This window comes from Furipterus horrens, unplaced genomic scaffold (assembly GCF_987537825.1).
Source record: "Furipterus horrens unplaced genomic scaffold, mFurHor1.1.pri manual_scaffold_2, whole genome shotgun sequence".
In the NCBI taxonomy this organism is placed as follows: Eukaryota; Metazoa; Chordata; class Mammalia; order Chiroptera; family Furipteridae; genus Furipterus; species Furipterus horrens.
Window position 1 is genome coordinate 39,384,668 of NW_028327172.1, and position 18,104 is coordinate 39,402,771.

The window sequence follows — 18,104 nt, forward strand, 5'->3', positions numbered from 1 at the left end:
CAACATTATTAGGTTCATCAGCCATCACATGTGGATTTCCTGTCTCTTCATAGAAGATTATAGGCACTTTGTAGACAGGGATCCCATAGTGCTTGGTATTGAGTTAATGAAAAACACAAGTTTCCAGTAAACATTTATGGATAGATTTTGTTTGTTTCTAAACAGGTTTAAAAATAATTAACCCTGGCTGCTGTGGTTCAGTGGATGGAGCATTGGCCTGCGAGCCAAGTGTCGCTAGTTCGATTCCCAGTCAGGGCACATGACTAGGTTGCACGTCAGGTCCCCAGTTGGGGGCATGAGTGAGAGGCAACCACACAGTGATGTTTCTCTCCCTCTCTTTCTCCTTTCCCCTCTCTCTAAAAATAAATAAATAAACAAACAAATAATTTTTTAAAAGAATAATTAAATAAAATATATTTTTAAAATGCATGAGTTCATTAAAATATGAATAAAAAACTAATTTGTCATGTATGATAGATGCTAGAAAGCAACTTAAAAAAACTGATAAATGAAGAAATAAAATCATGTATTTATATTGTTTTCTAAAACAGACTATATGTTTGGAACACCAAATTGGTGATGAGGCAAAGTTTCTCTTTATAGAAATATTACAGCTAATAAGTGAAGAAATAATGCTAGAATGAGATTGTCACTATTTTTTTACTCCTGATGATTAATGAATCTAGGCATTGACTATCACAACAGGAGAGACAACCAGATGTAATTCATTATTCTTGCCAAAATATCAAGCCTAAATCTTATCAAACCTCTAGATCCAACTACCAGTTTGCAGTGAATGGAGAGGACAAAAGAATATGTCACTGCACTCATGTGATACAGTTAGCAACCACCAGACTGACAGAAACTCTGTTGGACAAAGTCTGTTGAACAAATAGAATGCAAGGGGGTTGGGAGGCAGACGGACTGACAAATGGTAGAGGGATCTACAGATTAAAACTGACCTCAAAGACATATAAACTAATAGTGATTATGTGTACCTTATTTGGGTCCTTCCTGAGTCAAACTGATTTTTTTTTTAAAGCAAGAAAAACTTTTTTTCATGTTTATAAGATAATTAAAATTTAAACACTGACTAGATATTTTATATTAAAGAATTATTGTTCATTCTTAAAATAGTACATTTTCAAAAAATCTATTTTAAGTAATTTCCCTTTGGGAAAATAACCAATTTACTTACATACAGTAACCCAGAAATGTTAATTGGTACACTTAACAATGGGAATTATATTTCTTGGACCCCTCTCAAGTACTTCCAGGCACTATTAGATGGAACTGAAACCAGTAATCAAAACTGACAGTTGACATGTATGATAATGTTCACACACTATTATTTACAATGGCAAAAAGCTGGAAACTAGACAAATGTCCATTAACAGAAACAAGGAAATGCTATATAGTCATACAATGGAATTCCATACAATAGTTAAATTATGTGTTGATTAAGAAATAGTTCTGTAGCTAAACTCCGAGGGTTTGAATCCAAGCTCAGGTTCCACCACGTCCTGGCACTATTCTCTTAGACAAGTTGCTTACCTTCTCTGTGCCTCGGTTTCTTCACCTTCTAAAACAGGGATAATAATAGCACTTATTTCAATGGCTCATAAGATTTCTGTAAGTACTAAGTTGATAAATATAGAGAGCTCAATACAGGTTAATTATAATTATTATTTATTATTACCTGAATAAGTCTAGTAACATAATGTATGAAAAAACCAAGGTACAGAATAAAACAAAATATGGTACCATTTATATTAAAAGGTTTAAAAACCTGACAAAAAGGGAGTGGATTTGGATTTGGATCCTGTCTTTTATTTTTAGGAATACCAAACCCAGGCAAAGGTCTTAACAACAAGCTTGCACCTGATTTCTACTAATTTCTGGACCACAAAGAAAATAAATTAATTTATCCTCTGATCTCTCAATATTTAACAATATGGAGAATCATTAGAGAGATAAGTGATTTAAGGACTTCAACCCTGTCATTCCAACTTCTGACATTGGCACATCAAATGAATACTGGCTAATGCTGGTGCATGAATATACTTCTTATGCAGAAATTGTGTGTGTGTATCTTCTAGGCAACCCAGAACTTTAGATGATTATGAATTTGAGGTTATTTGAACTGTTCTATCTTAAGAGTATCAGGTACTAGAACAGGAAAAACTATAGTAGATTTCACAGTCACTTCTGTTTAACTAATTGGATTACTCACCGTTCTATAAATCCCACTGACTAATGAACATAGTATCCTAAATACTCATTGTTTATAGGCCTCACTCTTCTTCCCCTTCAGAGTTGTATGTTTACAAAGAACCAGTTGTACATTGTCCCAGTTGATTACATAGTTTAATTTAATGTTACATAAATAAATGAAATATAACTTGTATACTTTGAAAAACATCAGTAAGGGGTAAAATGAAACCTACAGTATAATCCTGTATATTCTTCATGAATATACGAGTATAAAACATAAATGGGAATGAAACATACCTAATTTAGGATCATTGTTCCCTCTAGGATAGGAGGGAATTGGTATCAAGGTACAAAGTAGGCTCCAACCAAGTCCATAATGTTGTAGGTCCTTTGTTTTAAAAAAAATGCACAAAGCAAATATGTTTACGATTTGGTTAAGATTTAATAAATATAGGTTTTGGATACACATTTTTCTTATTCCTGTCTTTCTTTTGTTTTTCCCTCAAGACTAAACACTTTCAGAGTTCATCAGAAAATACTCAAATTAATTTGTAAAGTGAGTTAACATCTGGACTTGGTCAGGCCAGTGTAGAATCATAAAGGGATTGCCTGGCACCATCCCTATACTGTCCATTGAGGTTCACTTGTATTACAGTGCCAGAACTGGACAGGAAATACCCAGCAATTTAAACTGTGAATCCTTGTATTCTGCATTGTTCTATAAGACCATTACATATTTACAGAATCAGTCTCACCAGCCAACATTTTCCCCTGAAATCTGGTTTGCCTCTGAGCCTCCTAACTGGAGCCTTGGGCCTGGAGATCAAACATTCCAGCCTTAGGCCTTTCATTGGTGTCTCAGCCTTTCCCTTGACCAGCTCATTTCTGAGATGAGTTGTGTCCACTTTGGATTTGAATCTGGCCTGCTGGTTGGTGAGCCCATGAGTTTACTCTCCACATCCTGTCCCATGCTGGGTTTCCCTTGAATGCTTTATGGGAAATGAGTGGAATTGCTTAATCCAGTACCTTCAGGGATATTTTTTCTAGATAAGGAAGGAAGTCAACACATTCTTAAACATCTCATAAAACTGCATGGCAAAATATCACTTGTTTCTTTAAGACAGAATCATAAGAATCATGAAATGTAAAGTAAATGTTGTTGGCGAAACTGAAGGGAAAGAGAGATGTCATTTGACAAGAGCATTGCCTACCACCACCACTCACGCTGTTAGTGTGGATTGAGTCTCATCTTTGTGCAAAATAAAAGGTCATGAAGCTGGAATGTGGGCCATTTTTAGAAATCATCTTGGGAAAGATTTTTCTTCAAACCAAAGAAGTTATTAAAATCAGAAGGTGGTTTTATCCACAGGAGCTTTTTGTTGTTGTTGTTGTTTACTAAAACTACTACTACTATCACAGGATATACTGAATCTGAATCCCTAAGCAGTCTCATTGCATCTTTCTCTAGATAATTATACTGTAGTTTTGTTTTGTCAAATATCTTAATGTTTCTAGCTTATGGAAATGTTGTAGAATAATGGAAAACTTTATTTATGTTCTCTTCTCTTCTACCTGCCTTGCTGTGTGACCTTGGGTAAATTCATTTTCTTTATAGGTTCCCTCAAATGCACAGTGAGGACATGCAGTATTCGCCTTACCATCACCCACTTTCTAGTCCAGCCAGGCTGCAAAGCCCCATTTTTTGAATTCCCATCTCACGCCCTGGTGGAATCTAGGCAGAACAGGGTACTACTGCCCTCTACTGGTCCTAAGGACACACCTGTCCATCAGTGCCATGGCGCTGCCCATCCTAACAACAAGGGACACAGTGTCCTGTGCTTGCGGTTGAAAAGAAACCACAAAGAAAATAGGCAAATTTCATGTGTGGAAAACTAATAATATTTCTGGTTGGGGAATTAATCATTTATATGCATGTGTAAGGTGCCAGAGTAATTTGTCACTGTCTTGCCACCAAAAAGTATCCTATAATCACTTCACCCTGCTATAATTCTCACCTAATAAACAAACTGTGGGTTCTGACCCTTTGAGCTACTGTCACTGTCTTTTACGCCATTTTTCTGCCTACAATCACTTCTGCTCAAAGACTTAGGGAAGTTTTTGCTTATTCATTTTTAGTCTGTAAATAAACAGGAAGATAATAACCGATATATGTTCCAAGGAAAATGAATATACAGCATCAGTAAGAAAAACTCTGAAAGAGAAAGACAGGGCTTTGTATACTTTCAGATTCCTGGAGAGCTGTCAAGTTGCAATAAGAAATGTATAATTAATAACTTTTTCTGTGTTGATGATTCTCAAAGTCCTTTATGTGAGAATCTGATAAGGATTTGTTAAGAGCTGTTTTTCTGAGCTTAACTGTATTAACAATTTTAGAACTCTAAAATTTTAAGAGCTGCTATTACATTGCATTTGTAAGAAATGGTGCTGCCTCTGACTATCTTTATGGGAAAGACAGTTGAGAATTATGCTTTAATCTTGTTTGAATATTGTGCCTTTAAATCTCTTTTTCAAAAGAGGCTTGTGCAGTGCTACATGGTCACTGTCAGTCCTTAGAATGCTTAGGGGCAAAATATATACAAGGTCTGTTAAGAAGGTGTCCAGCCATGTAATATGAAAAATAGAGACATTTCTTGAAGATACAAGATACAAAAAACACTGTGCATAGGACAATGACGCCTCAGTCCCCTTCAAAGTAGGCACCTTGGACCTCACACAGTTCTCCCAGTTGCCATCAGCTGTCCTGTCATATTGTCTTGAATCTTGTCAACCATCTGAGATATCTTCCCTTTTAAAAGTGGTTTTCGTTTTGGGAAAAGCCAAAAGTCTCAGGGCATTAAATCTGGGCTGTAGCGGGGCTGAGTCACCTGGGTAATTTGATGTTTTACAAAAAAACTGCAGGAGACGTGGTGCATGAGTGGGCACGTTGTCCTGATGAGGCTGCCAATCACAAGTCACCAATAGCTGCGGCCTTCTGAGTCATCTGAATAGTTTCCTTGGAGGAATGTTCAAGCTAACACAAAATTTGTTGCAGATTCATTGCTGTACTTGCTCATTTTGAAAGCAATGGCAACACAATACACATGCTCACTCAACAGCGTCTACCACCCCCACTTACTAGGACAGTGAAGTTGCCAATGTTCACGCATGTGCATTCCAGTCCACTCTCCTTGGCTGCCAGGTTACATCAATGTCATGCAAACCATTCTCATTATATTAACAATGGCTGGACTTTTTCTGGACAGACCTTGTATGTGCAACCCACATCCCAAGGCTCTTGGAGCAAAGTATAGAAGGATCATGTGATTCACAGTGTGTGTGGCTCTGCTCACCTACTCACAGCACCACACACACTATGTCCATAGGGAGATAGTAGCTGTGTCTTAAATGAGCAAACAGCATTATGAAGACCAATAAAGATTCTTGTGCAACATTCCCTTGGGGAACTCCTGATTTTTGCTTCATGGTCAGCCCTAGCTCGTAGCCACCTAAGAGACGTATACTCAAGCCCTACAGCAGCAATGCATAGAACTATCTTGAAAGGGACCTAACACATGGGATACAGAAATACATGGATTCTCATAGGCAAAATCATAGCCACACCACTTCTAACTACACAGGTTGTACATTTCATGCTATGCCTGGTGCCTATTCTACTTCTAGGTTTAGTATGCTTGAGACCAAGAAGGAAATTAGCATGTATTGAACATATAATTTTTACTAATTGTGTTATACATTCGTTACACATCCCTAAGAAATGAATCAACTTTAGCTACATAACTGTTTTGTATATTACTTTAATAGTAATCTTCAGCATCCAGCATTTCAGAAGAAGATAATTCAGCTTATTAAAATGCTTCAAAAGAAAACTTATATTATCTGAAACTTGAGTTCTACTCACAAAAAACAGATGAACTCAATTCCAAAGAATAAAATGGACAAAAAGTATATCTATTGAGAATGTTACCTGCTATTTGCCGAGAAAAGATGGATTAAAAATTTTTTGAAACATCTTTTAACTTTTAGCGATGAAAACAACAGCTGTGGAAAGATGACTCATCGTTAACTGAAATTTAGCAAAATAAATTATCTTTAAGCTTTAAAATGCAGGTAGCATTTGAGATCTTGCTCCTTGACATAATGTCTTCCAGTCTGGGTCAAATAAACTCTTATAAAAGTTCAAATAAAATAAAATGCATTGTTAATTGAAATCATATCAGAGGTTACAGGCAGGATATTAATTTGAGAAATAAATTCCTAAAGTGCAGGGGGAAAAAACAGACAGCAGTGATAACTGGTACTTAATGTATTTTATGCTTTGCTTTCAGCTCCTTTGCCTAGACAGTTTGGTGTAGTAAAAGCAGAGGCTTTGGAACCAAGCAAGGTCTGGGCTTGAAACCTACTTCTACCACTTAATGATAACTGCTCTATGGCTTTGGACTTAAACCTCCCTGAACTTCTGTTTTCTCTTCCTTAAATTGGCAGTAATAATGTGAGTCTTATCAGATTTTTAGTACTAAATGAGACATAAATATTTAGGAAGTTCTTCGAATTCCTGTAAGAGTTAGTTTTCCTTCCTTCTGTTGTTAATCACAGAGTAAGGTTTATTCTCATTCTGAAGCCCAGCAGGAAGTCCAGAAAAGGAAGGTTTGGTTTGAGATTACCTTCCCATACCCAGACTTGATTACTAGAAAATGCCCTTGAAGCCCAGGACAGTCTGCTAGCAAATATGATAGCCAGGCAGCAGCCTGGTAGGGAGGTGGAGGGCCAGCATGAGCAGTAGGGAGGGTGCGATTCCTCCTGAGTCCCACATTCCTGGTATTCCCTTGTTCTGTGTGTAAGCCCAAGCTGTAGGCTCACTCACATTTCAGTTAGTGCCCTGCAAGATGTACTTTGAAACCAAGTCGAAGAAATTTTATATTACCTGGAGTTTTTGTTTTGTTTTGTTTTGTTTTGGGGTTTTTTTTTTGTTTGTTTTTTGGTTTTTTTTGGTTTTTCAAGTACAGTTGTCCCATTTTCCCCCATTTCTCTCCCCAACCCAACCCACCCCCTCTCCCGCAATCATATCCCTCCCCGTTGTCCATGTCCATGAGTCATTTATACAGGTTCTTTGACTAAACCCTTCCCTTATTTATCCCCCTTCTCTCCCTCTCCCCTCCCCCCTATTGACTGCTATTCTGCTCTTTGTTCTATTTAGTTCCTTTGTGTTGTTCTTTAGTTTCCTGTATTAGGTGATATCATATGGTATTTTTCTTTCTTTGCCTGGCTTATTTCACTAAGCATAATTCTCTCTAGTTCCATCCATGTTGTTGCAAATGGCAGGAGTTCTTTCTTTCTGCTACATAGTATTCCGTTGTGTAAATGTACCACAGTTTTTTGATCCATTCATCTACAGATGGGCACTTAGGTTGTTTCCAGCACTTAGCTATTGTAAACAGTGCTGCAATGAACATAGGGGTGCATAAGTTCTTTTGAATTGGTGTTTCAAGATTCTTCGGGTATAATCCTAGTAGTGGAGTCGCTGGTTCAAAAGGCATTTCCATTTTTAATCTTTTGAGGTAATTCCATACTGTTCTCCATAGTGGCTGCACCAGTCTGCATTCCCACCAACAGTGCAGTAGGGTTCCCGTTTCTCCACATCCTCGCCAGCACTTGTTGTTTGTTGATTTGTTGATGATGGCCATTCTGACTGGTGTAAAATGGTATCTCATTGTGGTTTTTATTTGCATCTCCCTGATGGCTAATGATGTTGAGCATTTTTTCATGTGTCTATGGACCTTCTGTATGTCCTCTTCGGAGAAGTGTTTGTTCAGGTCCTTTGCCCATTTTTTAATTGAGTTGTTTGTTTTCTTGATGTTGAGTCGTATAAGCTCTTTGTATTTTTGGAAATCAGTCCCCTGTCTGTGATGTCATTGGCAAATATGTTTTCCCATATGGTTGGTTTCCTTTTCATCTTATTGATGTTTTCTTTTGCTGAGCAGAAACTCTTTAGTTTGATGTAATCCCATTTGTTTATTTTTTTTCCTTTATTTCTCTTGCTTTAGGAGATGTACCCATGAAGAAATTGTTACGTGAGATATCTGATATTTTCTTGCCTATGTTTTCCTCTAGGACTTTTATGGTGTCATGGCTTACATTTAAGTCTTTGATCCATCTTGAGTTTATTCTCGTGTGTGGTGTAAGTTGGTGGTCTAGTTTCATTTTTTTGCAGGTCCTTATCCAATTCTCCCAGCACCATTTGTTAAAGAGACTCTTCTCACTCCATTTTATGTTCCTTCCTCCTTTATCAAATATTAGTTGACCATAGAGGCCTGGGTTTATTTCTGGGCTCTCTATTCTGTTCCACTGATCTATATGTCTGTTCTTATGCCAGTACCAGACTGTTTTGATCACAGTGGCTTTGTAGTATTGTTTGATGTCTGGTATCGTGATTCCTCCTGCTGTGTTCTTCTGTTTCAAGATTGCTTTTGCTATTCGGGGTCTTTTTTGGTTCCAAATGAATTTTTGGAGTATTTGTTCTAGGTCAGTGAAATATGTCATTGGTATTTTAATAGGGATTGCATTGAATCTGTAAATTGCTTTGGGTAGTATGACCATTTTGATGATGTTGATTCTTCCCATCCAAGAACATGGTATTTGCTTCCATTTATTTGTATCTTCCTTAATTTCTTTCTTCAATGTTATGTAATTTTCAGAGTACAGGTCTTTTATCTCTTTGGTTAAGTTTCCTCCTAGGTACTTTATTTTTCTTGTTGCTATAGTAAATGGTATTTTCTTTTTTGTCTCTGTCTCTGATATTTTATTGTTGGTGTACAGAAATGCCTTAGATTTCTGTATATTTATTTTGTACCCTACCATTTTGCCAAATTCACTTATTATATCGAGTAGTCTTTTAGTGGAGTTTATAGGATTTTCTAGGTATACTATCATGTCATCTGCATATAATGATAGTTTTGCTTCTTCTTTCCCGATTTGGATGCCTTTTATTTCTTTTTCTTGTCCGATTGCTGTGGCTAGGACTTCCAACACTATATTGAATAGGAGTGGAGAGAGTGGACAACCTTGTCTAGTTCCTGAATTCAGGGGGAATGCTTTTAGTTTTTGTCCATTGAGTATGATGTTGGCCTCAGGCTTCTCATATATAGCCTTTATTATATTAAGGTATGCTCCCTCTATTCCCATTTTGCTGAGTGTTTTCATCATAAATGGGTGTTGTACTTTATCAAATGCTTTTTCTGCATCTATTGATATGATCATGTGATTTTTGTCTTTCATTTTGTTTAGGTAATGTATTATATTTATTGATTTGCGAATATTAAACCATCCTTGCATCCCTGGAATGAAGCCCACTTGATCATGATGTATGATCTTTTTGATGTATTGCTGGATCCTGTTTGCCAATATTTTATTGAGGATTTTAGCATCTGTGTTCATCAGTGATATTGACCTGTAGTTTTCTTTCTTTGTTGTGTCTTGGCCTGGTTTTGGGATTAGGATAATACTGGCTTCATAGAAAGAGTTTGGGATTTTCCCCTCTTCTTGAATTTTTCAGAACAAGGAGTTTTGTATTTAGGTTATAATGGATTTTATTATGTATTCTAATTGTAATAAAGCTACCAACTCTACAGTGCCTGCTGTATACATGGTACAGTGTTAGGTATTTTCACATATTCTCTAATTCATGTAATAACTTCAACTTTTAGCTGTTACTAAGATGTTCATTTTAATGGATAAAGTGACTGAGATCTTAGGGGTTTTCTAGCAAGCCCAAAGTTGCCAGTTAAAAATGAGTAAGTTGCTGGTTGCTAAGCTTATACTGCCATAAAATACTATTTAGGTAAGTTCTTTGAGCACATCTGTGGTTAACTGTGGCCCCTGTAACCTTCTGGATTGTCATAACTCTGCCAGCCCATGGTGATGTATATTGTATGTTGTGTGCTCTCACAGAAACTGGCCCCTGGAGTCAGCCAGTTTGCTTATACCTGTGTTCAGGACCACCCCATTTGGACAAATCAGCAATTCTGGGAGACCACCTTTTACAGTGCAGTGCAGGAACAAGTTCGTTCCCTCTACCTCTCAGCCAAGGAAGACAACCATGCCCCGCATCTGAAGCGAAAGGTAAGATAAGAGAAGAAAGGTACATGTGAGGGTCTGGGATCCTGACTTCTACAAAAGCTTAGTCAGATATTCCCGGGGCAAAAGGAAATCTAGCCACTTTTCTACCAGTGTGTTTGGAGTGTACTTTATGGAGCTCTGTGCTGAGCATTTCCTGTTGGTTTCTGACATATTTTTTCCATAATTACTTCTTAATACAGTTTGTTAGCACTAGAATTTTTTATTATATTTTAATAAATCAGAATTTCCTGGAAGCAATTATAGGAAATTGAGCAGAAAGATCAAACCTAAGATACCTAGACAGATGTCTTTGTGCTATTAACTTCTTGAAGAAATGTCAAATTTAAGTTAATTGACTTTAAAATAAATGTAAAATTCATTAGTCCTGCTCAAAAGTATGCCAATAATGAATCTAGGTCTTCTTTTAGTAATACTCCTATATATTTTATCAGCATGAACTATTTTTTAACTATCCATAAAATATTTAAAATAGAAAATTTCTTTTTCATTGGAAAAAGTAGTTTAAATTTTCCTGAAATTTTTAAATGTTCACTATCTGATCTTGGGCAATTCATGTTACCCTCTATGCCTTATTTCCTCAATGATAAAATGAATAGATATGATTATATAAGACGTAATGTCGAATACAAGGAAAGCACTTTGAAGAGTGCTTTGCATGTAGTAAACAATAAATGTTAGACATTTTTATCCTCATTAATTGAGCGAGGCTAATTACAGGCTAACTACCAATGTGGATTCACTTTAAGAGTAATTTATTAATACATGCTGGGCTAATACATTGCTGCTGATCCTTCCAACATTCTCTATTTTAATTTGGCCTCATGTTTTGTGAGATAAATGAACTGAGACATCTAACAGAAACACTACAATAGTATTCAAATATTTCTGTGCTTTGTAAATTTAAACATATCATTAATCAAATATTGAGTATGGTAAGAGCAGAAACTTTAATAACAAATAACACTATCTGACATCTTATCTGGTATTCCAAATTATTGTGCACTTTTAGTGTAAATTGGGTTTAATTTAATTTAAACTCATATTTTTCTTTAAAAACACCAAATGCACTTAGGTAAGACAAACTCTTGGTTTGAGGTCATATCCCAGAAATAATTGGGCTGGCGGGGTGCTTTTGATACTTTTTTAAACAGCTGTGATGCTAACATTGGTATATCTCAAAAGCGTTCATAAAGCAAGCACGTTACCACTCTGTGTCTGTATTCTAAAGAAGTCTGTCTCTGAGCCCTAGGTTAGATAAAAGGAAGATGTAGATCGACCAGCTCTTCACAAGCTATAAAGTGCTATGCAGATGTTAGTTACTGTTATTGTTTAACTCTTTACCCTACTAGGAACCCCTCCTAAAAATCCCATAGTCACCCATATATTCATGTATAATGTTTTGACTCCCACATTTACAAGGAAATCTAGCTCTGTATTTTGACATTGGTCATTCCATCTCCTCCTCCCAGAGCAGAAGAAAAGAAATGTATCAGAGTATTAGTAATGTGACTTGAACTCTCATACCTGAGCATTTATAGGTACTCAGGTTAATAACTTGTAACTGGCAACCAAAAAGGAATGGAGCCATAGAAATAAATAAATGCAATGAAATGTCAGCAATGAGAAGTGTATCCATCTGTGCTTTGTTGTTTCTTCCTCGGGTCTGTCACATGGTTCCAGGCCTGCTGGATCTGGGTAAAAAAGACTAGGTTTTGTTTTGTTGTTGTTATGTTTTATGTATATGTTTTCATTTTTGCTCATATAGGTATTTAATAGATGAATTATTAAAACATCATCCATGTTTTTTGGAGCTCATGTGAAGTAATAGATTCAGATTGTGTTGGTTTGCCTTTTAGGACAAGCTTCCTGATGACCAGTGTCAGGAGAGGACAGCGATGGACCTGGCAGCCGAGCAGCTCTGCCTCTGGCCTACTTTGAGCAAATCAACTCAGCAGGAGCTGGTGCAGCGGGAGGAAAGCACTGTCTTCAGTCAGGCCATTCACTTTGCAAACCTCATGGTCAACCTGCTAGTTCCACTAGATACAAGTAAAAACAAGCTCCTAAGAACGTCGGCACCAGGCGACTGGGAGAGTGGGAGCAACAGCATTGTGACAAACAGGTACTGAAATGTAGAAACACAGAGACCCTCCTGTTCTTCTTGGCTTAGCGGAAAATATAAAGTATTTTGGACAAATGTCGCTGTACCTATTTTCAGACTTGCTCAGCTGTTTTCCGCTACAAGACCTTCACTTTATCCAACTCTTCTTAACTATGATCCGTACTCTCTTCTCTGTCATGGCCTGAGTTTTCCAGTGTCTCACCCACTGCCAATGCAGCCCTTCAGTTACTTTCTGCCATAGCAATTTGCAGAAAGTACTATGGAAAATTACTAATGAATGCCTTCCTGCTAAAGTGATTGTTTCTCTGCCCTCTTTTCCTCATTTATCCATTGCATTTGCCTGTAAAGATGTCCTCAGCCATGCCTTCCTCTCAGCCCTACAACAGCTTTTTATACCACTGAGAATGAGACCCGTGGCTGCAAGGCCTGAGAGGACCTGGCCCCTCGCTACTGCCCTGACCTTCTTTCCTATCATTTTCCTGTCAACCAGAGTTCTCCTTGCTAAGGCTAATGTCAAACGCTCTAAGCATCAAAACTGCCTCAGGGCCTTTGTACTTGTCCCACAATTTGGAATACTTCCCTTGAAGTAGTCATAAGAATCACTCCTTCACTTCATTTAGTTCTTGGCTCAGTTGTCTCCTGCCCAAAGAGGCCTTCCTGACTTCCCTGTCTTAAGCAGCACATCCCTCACTCTTTTTCCTACCTTGCTCTTTTTTTCCTTCATGATGTTTTCTGCAGCCTGATTTACATTGTGAGTGGCTAAAGGACCTCCATTCTTTAATGCTTTGGGATGAGGCGATGGTCATATTCTCTGCTTAGCTTTGCTTTAACACTGATTCGGCTAGTGTGGTTGAACTTGGAGGAAAGAGAACTGAGTAGGTTAGAACAGGCCAGCAAGTCTTTTCCATGATGGTCAGTCTAAAAGAAGGCAGAGGGGCGGAACATTTGTTGAATAGTGGGAACTGAATGAACAACAAGGGCAGGGACAGCTGCTCCACTTCACGTTTATTCCCTTCTCTTGCATGATTTTATCGCCTACAGAAGAATGATGGTTTCAGAGTGACCAAAAGGGTTGTGATACACTCAGAGAGAGAGAAATATTGATGAGAGAAGGGTTCATAGGACAATTCCATTCTTCCATTTGGAAGAATGTGCTATTTGCTATAAATAGTTCTTTTACTTTGCCTACCAGGTAGCATGTCCCCCAGTTGCCAAAGGCCAAAGATAGGTATATTACTTTCACTCTGTGCTAATTAACTTAGGAGGACAAGGTTTTTTTTCCCCAAAGTTTTAAGTATCAGATAATACATGAAAGAGTCCCTTTTGCTTTATTTTCTATGGTTCCTGGGTTCCTTTTAGAATGATAGAAGGTATTCCTTACCAAAAACACTCTTGGTCCAAAGAACAATCTCTGACAGTAGCTTCCAGATGGAGGCACGTGGAGTATCCTGTTTCTTCATTATCACTTACAAAGGAGCCACAGTGTAAGTGAGCCTCCTACTGAGTAGACATCTCTGAGAAAGTTTAAATTGCTATGGAAATTGACTGTGTTATAGTAATAATTGTCATATTTTAAGTACTGACCATGATTTCTTTCCTTAACTTTCTTAGTATTGCAGGAAGTGTAGCTGAGAGCTATGATACAGAAAGTGGGTTTGAAGATTCAGAGAATAATGACATTGCCAATTCTGTTGTGCGTTTCATTACACGATTTATTGACAAAGTTTGTACAGAGAGTGGAGTTACTCAGGATCACATCAAGAGCCTTCATTGCATGATACCAGGTAATCGTTTTGCATATATTAGAGAAACAATATTGGAGGTATTTGAGTAAGAATCATTCTTATGGGTCTGCTTTTTCCAGCGTAACACCTGTAATACTTGTCTTCCACGCTATTTACAGTCCTCCCTTGCTATCTACAGAGGATTGGTTCCAGGACCCTCCCCCCTTTGGCAGATACCAAAAATCTGTTGCTATCCAAGTCCCTTCTAAAAAATGGGATAGTATTTGCAGTAACCTACACACGCCTTCCTGTATACTTTGAGTCATCTCTAGATTACTTATAATACCTACTACAATGTAAATGCTATGTAAGTGGTTGTCGTACTGTATTATTTAGGGAATAATGACAAGAAGGAAAGTCTGTACATATTCAGTATGGAAGCAATCCTCAGAGACCTAACCACATAGTATACTCAGCAACAATGTAACTTTTAAAAATATTTTTGATACACTATTAGTTGAATCTGTGGATGTGGAACCCACAGATGTGGAGGGCCAACTGTACTTGTGTCTGATTAGTTTTTTCAAATATTTTTAAATGTGGTAAAATATAATATAACTTTGCCATTTTAAACCATTTTCAGTATAAAACTCAGTGGTATTAATTACATTCACAATGTTATACAACCATCACCACTATCTATTACCAAACTTCTACATCACTCCAAAACAGACACTCTATACCCATTAAGCAATAACTCCCTGTTATCTACCCCCTGGTGCCGGGTAACCTCTAATCTGCTTTCTATCTCTATGAATTTGCCTATTCAAGATACTGCATATAAGTGAAGTCATACACTACCTGTCCTTTAGAGTCTGACTTATTTTACTTTGCATGATGTTTTCAAGGTTCATCCATGTAGTAGCAAGTATCAGAACTTCATTTTTTTTTAAGGTATAAATGAATATTGTCTTTTTATTTGTTTTAAGATTTTATTTATTTTTTAGAGAGAGAGAAAGAGAGGTAAGGAGGGAGATAGAGAGGGAGAGAAACACCAATGTGCAAAAGAAACATCGATTGGTTGCTTCTCGCACACCCCCAACCAGGAACCTGGCCCGCAACTCAGGCATGTGCCCTGACAGGGAATTGAACCTGTGACCTTTGGGTTCACAGACTCATGCTCAACCCACTGAGCCACACCAGCCAGGTCAAGAACTTCATTCCTTTTTATAGCTGAATAATATTCTGTTGTACAGTGTACTACATTTTGTTTATCCATTCATCTGTTGGTGGACACTTGGATTGTTCCCACCTTCTGGCTATTGGGAATAGTGCTACTATGAATCTTCACATTCAACTGTCTGTGTGAATCTTTATTTTCAATTCTTTTGGGTATATCCCTAGGAGTTGCTGCTGAGTCTTATGTTTAACTCTTTTAGGAGCCACCAAAATTGATTAGTTTTTAAATCTTAAATATCCAGAATTTGTTGTAATTCTGCATGTTTTGTGCTCTTTCATGTTAAATCCTCTGACTCATCCTAGGAATTGTAGCTATGCACATTGAGACCCTAGAAGCAGTGCATCGAGAGAGTAGAAGACTTCCACCTATACAGAAGGTAATTATTTCAGACCACATGCTTTCACGGTATAACATCTCTTCTTAAAAACAGCAATAACAGACTCTTGTGCCCCAGAAAGTACCTTCTCCTAACCTTTTACAGAGACCAGCTCCAGTTTTAATGATACATTAAACTTTCAGAGAAGTTCATCATGTAGATCCTCATAAAAAGGATACTAAATAGCGGATTCAACAAAGGGGCAATAGTAACCTCTTGTTGAGTCTGCTTTTATATTCAGAGCATAAATTATGAACATTCTAACTTCCAAGCCCAAGCCAAGATTTTATGCCTTGCCTACTTCCAAAAAAAAATGACTTAAGACAATTACCATAAAAATACCAGGTCCTTAAATCTGTATACATTATGAGCATACATCACAAGTATCTGGAAAGTCTATAAAAAATTGAGAGTCCTGAACCTTACCCCAGTCTCCTCTTTCCTTAGTCCCAAATGGAGTACCCTGGGACTTGGCCTGGGAATCTGTATTCTAACAAGTCTCCTAGATAACTATCTTGCAGCTAGTCCGGCACCAGTCTGTGGATTAGGGTTCACAACCCTCTTACCTATACAACAGAATTATTAAAATAAATTCAAATGAGAAATCAGAAGCCAGATGGATAGGAAAGATAAGTCTATCAGAAATCTGAGACACAGTGTTCATTATGCTTTGGCTTTACATTTAGCTCTGAGCTTCTTAGAGCCAAGAAAAAGAATAATGCTGATGTATACAGCTTTTATTTCTTGTCTAAAAAGTAACATCTTCAGGAGAGATGGGTTTTTTTTCTATTACTGAACTAACTCTTCAGAGGAGAGTATCATGTGGTTCCTTATTTTCCAAGATGTTTAAATGTTCATTACTTGGTCATTTATTGTGTTAATCTTGACTAAGGACCAAGAAAGGTGGGTCTTTTTAAAGGCACATCCATTTTTTTAAGTACTTTTTTTTTTTTTAATTTACAAGCATAGCAGTGCTCTTTGTATAAAATTGAAGCGTTAAAGAAATACACATTGTACAAAATGAAAGTCTCTCAGGGTCTTGCCTACACTTCTCTGCCACTGCCCTCAACCATGATGGCACCACCTTTGACAGTTTGTTTCATATTCTCAAAATTTTCTTTTTTTTCTCCAAAACAGGGATTATAATATACATAGTGGTTTGCAACTTGGTTTTTCTTACTTAACAGTGTATTCTGAATATCATTTTATGTTAACACTTAAAGATTCATGTCATTTTTTTAAATGATTGTATTGAATACATGTTTCAAACATTTTTTATTTTCCTTTTAATAAGTGATGCTACAAAGAATCTTTTCACGTATGCATGCAGATATGACATTTCTGCCTCTTCCCAAATCAGTTTTCTCACTTTGGCTATTTGAGAAGTCTGGCTGAAGTTTTTTAGATCTGTAACTGGGACGATAAACTTGTCTAAGTGTTAGAAACCCCACAAGAGTAATGTTCAAAATATTTTTTCTGTTGTTAGCCCAAGATTCTTAGACCTGCTCTACTGCCAGGGGAAGAACTTGTCTGTGAAGGTCTTCGAGTCCTATTGGATCCTGATGGAAGAGAAGAAGCCACTGGAGGTCTTCTTGGAGGCCCTCAGCTGCTGCCAGCAGAAGGAGCCTTGTTCCTCACCACATACAGAGTTCTGTTCAGAGGGACTCCCCATGACCAGCTAGGTACAGTTCTTGTTACGGCATCAGAACCTGGATATGTATGTGCTACGTGAGGATTTGATTCCATCTATGTCAGTGGTTTTCAGATCATTTCAGATTCAAAGTAAGCCTTTTGCCACACATTTTTTAGAATACTTTTGTCTAACACAGCTTATGATAATCTGGATCATAGATTCTTACTTGGAGAATCAAGGGTATCTTCTTAAATTCACTGAAATGGTCATAATTTCACTGGCAGCATATTGTGACCTAGGAACATGCACAGTATCTGGTTGGTAACAATGCCCCTTGCTGATTTGCCCCATCTTTCTGAGTTCTACAGTTCACTGTACAGCTAAATTTTGGAACAATGTGCTAAGCATCACAGGGTTGTACAGCACCAACTAACTAACACCACCCCCTGTCATCCCATTTCAACTAACCTCCCTTCCCTCTTAGCAGACAACTTCTGTTCACTAAATTCCCTCGACTTCTGTTTCTATTTTCTGTCACCCTACACGGTCTGCTATATTAGGAAGGCATAGCATGTCCTATCAAGTCTGAATCGTCTCCTTAAAATCACTGGACTCTCTATATAAACTATTCTGGCTGATGGAAA

General features: G+C 37.4%; 1 protein-coding gene across 2 annotated transcripts in view; it reads left to right on the forward strand.

The window, feature by feature from the left end:
- Positions 1-18,104, forward strand: part of SBF2 (SET binding factor 2) — a 412,105-nt gene that overhangs the window by 326,060 nt on the left and 67,941 nt on the right. For both annotated transcript variants that reach the window (XM_090264085.1, XM_090264092.1), the window contains exons 18-22: positions 10,180-10,350; positions 12,225-12,487; positions 14,099-14,271; positions 15,754-15,827; positions 17,314-17,509. In XM_090264085.1, the coding sequence (XP_090120211.1) occupies positions 10,180-10,350; positions 12,225-12,487; positions 14,099-14,271; positions 15,754-15,827; positions 17,314-17,509 (877 nt within the window). The remainder of the gene's footprint in view (positions 1-10,179; positions 10,351-12,224; positions 12,488-14,098; positions 14,272-15,753; positions 15,828-17,313; positions 17,510-18,104) is intronic.